This window comes from Bombina bombina, chromosome 4, assembly GCF_027579735.1.
Source record: "Bombina bombina isolate aBomBom1 chromosome 4, aBomBom1.pri, whole genome shotgun sequence".
Taxonomy (NCBI): Eukaryota; Metazoa; Chordata; class Amphibia; order Anura; family Bombinatoridae; genus Bombina; species Bombina bombina.
The window spans coordinates 422820966-422827641 of record NC_069502.1 but is presented as its reverse complement, the minus strand read 5'-3'; the positions used below and the strand labels follow the sequence as shown (position 1 = coordinate 422827641).

Genomic DNA, 6676 nt, shown 5'->3' with positions numbered 1-6676 from the left:
TAACCCCTAAACCTAAACACCCCCCCCCTAACTTTAAATTAAAATTATAATATAACTATATTTAAATAAATAAAAATTACCTGTGAAATAAAAATAAACCTAACATAACTATTCTAATAAAATAAAAAATACTACCAATTAAAAACCTAAATTACAAATTTAAAAAATCCTAACACTATGAAAAAAATAAAAAAAATCTAAAATTACAAAAAATAATAAACACTAAATTACGAAAAATTTAAAACACTAAGCTTACAAAGACTAATAAATGAAATGATCAAAAATAAAAACACCCCCAGCCCTACAATAAACTACCAATAGCCCTTAAAAGGGCCTTTTGTAAGACATTGCCCTAAATTAAACAGCTCTTTTTTTACCTGTAAAAAAATACAAAGCCCCCCCAACAGTAAAACCCACCACCCAACCAACCCCCCCCAAAGTAAAAAAACCTAACTCTAAAAAATCCTAAACTACACATTGCACCTAAAGGGGCATTTATATGGGCATTGCACTTAAAGGGGCATTCAGCTCTTTTACAACTATAATCTAAAAAAAAAAAACACCCAAGAAAATAAAAAAACACTAACCCCATAAAATCTATTCACAGTTCCTGAAGTCCAGACATCCATCTTCATCCAGGCGGCAAGCAGTCTTTATCCATGCGGCAACACCTTCATCCATCTCGGGGATGTCTTCTATTTTCATCCACCGCGGAGCGGAGCTGAACTATCCTGGAAGTGGATCCCATCCTACGTGGAGCATCCTCTTCATACAGTCACCGCTGTATGCTGAAGTTGAATGCAAGGTAGCCGCTTCATTCTTATTCTTCAAATTCAAATCAGCCAATAGGATGAGAGCTTCTGAAATCCTATTGGCTGTTCAATGTGCCGACTTCAGGAACCGTGAGTGGATTTTATGGGTTAGTGTTAGGTTTTTTTAATTTTTTTGGGTGTTTTTTTTTTTTTAGATTAGGGGATGGGCACTTGTAAAAGAGCTGAATGCCCATTTAAGGGCAGTGAAAAAGAGCTGAATGCCCATTTAAGGGCAATGCCCATACAAATGCCCCTTTAGGGGCAATGGGTAGTTTAGGATTGTTTAGAGTTAGGTTTATTTTATTTTGAGGGATTGGTTGGGTGGTGGGTTTTACTGCTGGGTGGACTTTGCATTTTTTTACAGGTAAAAGAACTGTTTAGGCTGACAGAGCGCGCGGCCTGCACCGAGACAGCAGGGGGAGGACACAGGTGCCATGGACAGGTAACAGAAATTCGGCTACGTTTCTGCAGTAGGCTGACATCGCCAGAATGACGGAGTGCTTTCTGCCCCCCACCAGCAGCCCAAGTGAGCATCGCCGGGCTGAACATGGTGGGGGACTAGCTCGCACCCCTAGCTCAGAAGAAATTAGCCCCACCAAGTTTCCCGGTTTATACCGTACTGGAGAACCTTCTCCTCCTCATGACATTCTTCATGAACCTCCAGATATAGCCTCTGATGACGAGAAAGAACATGGAAAAAAGAAAGGAAAGTTCAAAAAGAAGGAGAAAAGAACTGAAGGCTATGCTGCCTTCCAAGAGGACAGTTCTGGTGATGAAGCAGAAAGCCCGTCCAAAATGAAGAGGTCTAAGGGAATCAATGTGTTTAAAAAACCCAGCTTTTCCAAGAAAAAAGAAAAAGATTTTAAAATTAAAGAGAAACCAAAAGAAGAAAAGCACAAGGAAGACAAGCACATAGAAAAGAAGTCCAAGGACTTAACAGCTGCTGATGTTGTTAAGCAGTGGAAGGAGAAGAAGAAAAAAAAGAAACCCACCCCTGAGCCTGAGCCTCCCCCTGTGGATGTACCCAGCCTGAGGCCGGTGTTTGGCATCCCACTGTCAGCAGCGGCAGAAAGGACCATGATATGTGATGGAATCAGGCTGCCTGCAGTATTCCGCGAGTGCATTGACTTCATAGAACGTCATGGAATGAAATGCGAAGGCATCTACAGAGTATCAGGAATAAAGTCAAAAGTTGATGAATTAAAAGCAGCTTATGACAGAGAGGAGTCTCCTAACCTCGATGACTATGAGCCTTACACAGTAGCCAGCTTACTGAAGCAATACTTGCGTGAACTACCTGAGAATGTGCTGACCAAAGATCTGTTGCCACGTTTTGAAGATGTCTGTGGCAAGAGCACTGAAATGGAAAGGTTGCAGGAGTGTCAGCGCCTGTTGAAGGAGCTGCCAGAATGCAACTTCTGCTTAATTTCTTGGCTGATTGTACATATGGACCATGTCATAGAGAAGGAACTTGAAACCAAAATGAACATACAGAATATTTCTATTGTGCTCAGCCCTACAGTTCAGATTAGTAATCGTGTCCTATATGTGTTTTTCACGCACGTCCAAGAACTTTTTGGAGGCATTCAAATAAAACAAGTAATAAAACCTCTACGGTGGTCAAACATGGCTACCATGCCTGCACTGCCTGATACACAGGAAACTATAAAGGAGGAAATTCGAAGACAGGAATTTCTATTGAACTGCCTACACCGTGATCTTCAAGCAGGAATCAAGGACCTGTCCAAAGAAGAGAGGCTTTGGGAAGTACAGAGGATTCTTACAGCTCTTAAAAGAAAACTGCGAGAAGCCAAGAGGCAGGATTGTGAAACTAAAATTGCACAAGAAATTGCTAGTCTTTCAAAGGAGGATGTTTCAAAAGAAGAAATGAATGAGAATGAAGAAGAAGTCCTTAATATACTACTGGCACAGGAAAATGAGATCCTAACTGAACAGGAAGAACTTGTAGCAATGGAGCAATTCCTACGGCGACAAATAGCTACAGAAAAAAGAAGAAATAGATCGCCTCAGAGCTGAAATCTCAGAGATTCAAAGCCGCCAGCAGCATGGCCGAAGTGAAACTGAAGAATATTCCTCTGAAAGTGAGAGTGAAAGTGAAGATGAAGAGGAACTTCAGATTATTTTAGAAGATTTGCAAAGGCAGAATGAAGAATTGGAGATAAAGAACAACCATTTGAATCAAGCCATTCATGAAGAAAGAGAGGCGATCATTGAACTACGAGTGCAACTTCGGCTATTGCAGATGCAACGTGTCCAATCTGAGCAGCTGCTGGAGGATGAGGAGCCAGGGAAACTGGTTACCAAGTCACAGCTGCAGAGAGATGCTGTGTCTGAGACAAAAGCACAGAAGGATCAGCCCAAGGCAACGAAGGAGCAAGTGAGACCATCGCCAATTAAAGACTGGAAGGAAACACTCATTTGACAATGCAATACATATAAAGACATTTCCCTACTAATCCCTCCAGTCCATTGCTGTGATTTGCAAACTCACGTCCTCCAAATGAAAGACTTTTAATTATTACATTGGGTTCTGGCTATGTGGGGCTCAGGTTATTGTGAAAGAAAATATAACAACAAAAATATAGTAAATAAAATAAAGTTAGGAAAGTACTTGGAGGAGGGGAGATAGAAGTAAAAAACTTTAGCTAGTGAGGCGTATGGTTATAGAGCAATGTGGTTATGAAAATAAAATTGCTTTGTTTTTACAATATTTGATTTTTAGTGTTTTATGAACCAAATAGACTAATGTAAACAAGCTCAACAGCATTTTTTTTATTTATTCATTAATATCTTTTCATCTGTCGCACTTTTAACATGTACAGTTTTTACTTTAATCACAATTAAACCAGGGACTTTGCAGCTGTGAATGCACCTGTTTGAAGACTACTATAAATAAATGTATAAATTGTATTTGGTGGAGCAAGGTTTTCAGTGTACACATTTGCTCTATAGCCATTTAGATGTGAAGGCGGTTGCGCTGCTGGTTTCGTATAGTTTTATATGACATGCATGGGCTCATTGGACCATAACTGTATTGCAGTGAGACTGTGCATTCTATGAAATACATCCCCAGCAAAATAATGTGCATTTTCAACACTACTCGATATTACATAGAAAATAGAGGAGCATTTTGTTTTACTGATAACAAAGCTCTCCTTGAAGCCATAGCTTATGTTGCAGATATGTTTTAATGTATACATGTAATGACTTTAGGCTTGTAGATAGTGACCCAGATTCTTAAACATGGTCTTATGTTTAACAGAGAGGAAGTTTATCGACATACAATAAATATCTGGGACAGCATCTTAAGTTAGAATGCAACATTTATCTACTTGCTTTTGTTGTTCAATATTTGTGCCTTTTTTTTTTTTTTTTTTTACAAATGTGTTGGGTAGTCTTCATTTAAGTCACCCCTTCATTACAGAATTCTTTGCTAGCCACAACTTAATGTGAACAGACTTTTGTGAATCCCTTTAAAAAGGTGAATTCTCTCATTGTGAGCCTAAGTCTATACTGACCTGTTCATGTTGACATTTCCAACCCTGCATTAATAGAAACTTTTCTAATTACATTTTGAATACTCTCCATAATGGTCTGAGCCAGTGTTGCTTTGGGATTGTGGGTGTGGAATGAGAGGTTTATGGACATTTTTTCTTTCAGTGATGTGACAGGAGTGGACCTTTTTCCTTTAATGTTGATGGGCCAGCTATACCTATTTGACATAAGACCTCTTCCTTTCTAGTTGCAGTTTGTTGCTGATCTATAGAAATATTGAAAAAGGAAGAATTGTGTTTGTTGGCCAATAGCTGTTTGAAGAAAAAATGTCCAATGCACTATATTGATAGTTCTTTGTTAAAGCCAGCAGTTATTTGCATCAGAGACTGCATATTATGTTCCTGAAGCACTAAATACTGAACTCTGTGGATTTGGTTTTAAGAGCCTTCAGCTTCAAAAGAGCCATGAAGCTTTAAAGGGTCTGTTTAACCAAGGTTTTTTTTGTTTTCAGCGTAAAGAGAGGGCATTTTAAATACATTTAAAAAAGAAAAACTGTGTGTGCCCTGAATAAAACCATTGTTTTTTTGTTGGGTTTCCAGAGGTGTCTCTAAACCAGAGTTGTGGGAGTTGGATCTCTTAGCCAATGAGTATTAGCAGGAGATACAAAGCTAGTACTATCCTTTATTTCATCTTAAACAGCTTTTACTTAAAGGGCCATATGTTTAAACACTTGAGAGTGATGCAGTGTGGCTGTGGAAGCTGACTGGAGGGTGTCACCTGGGCATCTCTGTGGGGAAGGAGGATATTTTACCTCAAAAGTTCATCAGTAGCCCACATCCCATTGTAAAGGTCTTCTAAGCAACAAATCAGTATGTCTGTCCCGGGACAGTGGAAGGAGCGAGCTTACGTGCACACTCATCTTATTTCCCTATTCAGTGTAAGGAAGTTTACAATGAAATCTCATGAGTTGAGGGGACACTGAACCCAAGGTTTTTGTTTTGTGATTCAGATGGAGCATGGCAGTTTTGGGCAACTTTCTGATTTGCTCATATTGTCATTTTTTTCTTCGTTCTCTTGCTATCTTTATATAAAAAAAGAAGGGATCTAAGCTTTTTTCTTGGTTCAGAACTCTGGACAGCAGTTTTTGATTGGTGGATGAATTTATCCACCAATCAGCAAGGACAACCTAGGTTGTTCGCCAAAAATGGGCCGGTATCTAAACTTACATTCTTGCATTTCAAATAAAGATTCCAAGAGATGAAGAGAGTTTGATGGTGGGAGTGGATTGGAGGGTTGCTTGGAATGTCATGCTCTATCTGAGTCACGGAAGGAACAGTTTGGGTTCAGTGACCCTTTAAGTCAAATCTCATGAGATCACAGTAAAAGAGTTCATGACCTCAGCACTGTTGATGCTGATTGGCTGATGTTCATTTCTTCATTTTTTAAAAAAATTTTTTTTTTACCTGCAGCTGGGCAGGCAGCTGAATTATATTTTTTTACACAGAACTTACTCTGCTGAGCTGAGTAGATTGTGGGGTAGAGTGTCTTCCTTTTTTACATAGGGATGCTCATGTGGTGTTTTCCTTTCGGCTTTTTGCAGTTATACTGTATCATCAGTTTCAAGTGTACAGTATACTGTATATCAGTTTCAAGTGATTTAGCATATGAGTATTATGTCCCTTTAACTGTTTGTTTTCAGTAAAAAAAAATATATATATATATATATATTCCTCATGCTTTAAATGAGTACAGTGTCCCTTTAGTTGTACATGAAAGCTCAGTCCTAGCAATAGGTTGCATCTTAATAAGTGCACTGATGCAAAACTACAGTATTTTTAGTATCCCTTTAGAAAACAGGGTTACATATATCTATGGTCAGACTTGAAGTTTTTGCTTCTGGTTTCTGCAATTTATGGCAGGAATCCTTAATATTAGTTATCCAATTGTTTAGCTAAAACCAATTGCTCTAAGCAAATTTCCTCTCAGATTGAGAATAGGAATTGTACGTTAGTTATGCTGCGATTGATAGCAGTCTTAAAGGGACATAACACTAAATACATCGGTCATCGGTGCCACCATGTTGAAATCGGACTTTCACTGCATTCCAGTGCTGATGTGTTTGCATACGTGCATCAACTCTCCTTCAGATATCTACATTGTAACCCTAGGTTACTAAATGGTGGCACCCATAAATAGGAGATTAAATGTATTTAGTGTTTAATGTCCATTTTAAGTAGAATTGGTTATATGGGTATAGCAAAAGAAGAAAAATGCAAGGGATTTTGTAACTAGAATGCACAACCCTAACAATTAAGATTCTACACAATCAGCTTGTAAATTAATGTTCT

The 6676-nt window shown here is 38.6% G+C and overlaps 1 protein-coding gene across 1 annotated transcript; it reads left to right on the top strand.

The window, feature by feature from the left end:
- The first annotated feature begins 1207 nt into the window (after positions 1 to 1207).
- Positions 1208 to 3543, top strand: LOC128656372 (ralA-binding protein 1-A-like). The gene is given in 2 exon segments (XM_053710237.1): positions 1208 to 2819; positions 2821 to 3543. Coding segments are annotated over 2 exon segments (1953 nt in total). The 5' UTR covers positions 1208 to 1301; the 3' UTR covers positions 3256 to 3543.
- Positions 3544 to 6676: the final 3133 nt, after the last annotated feature.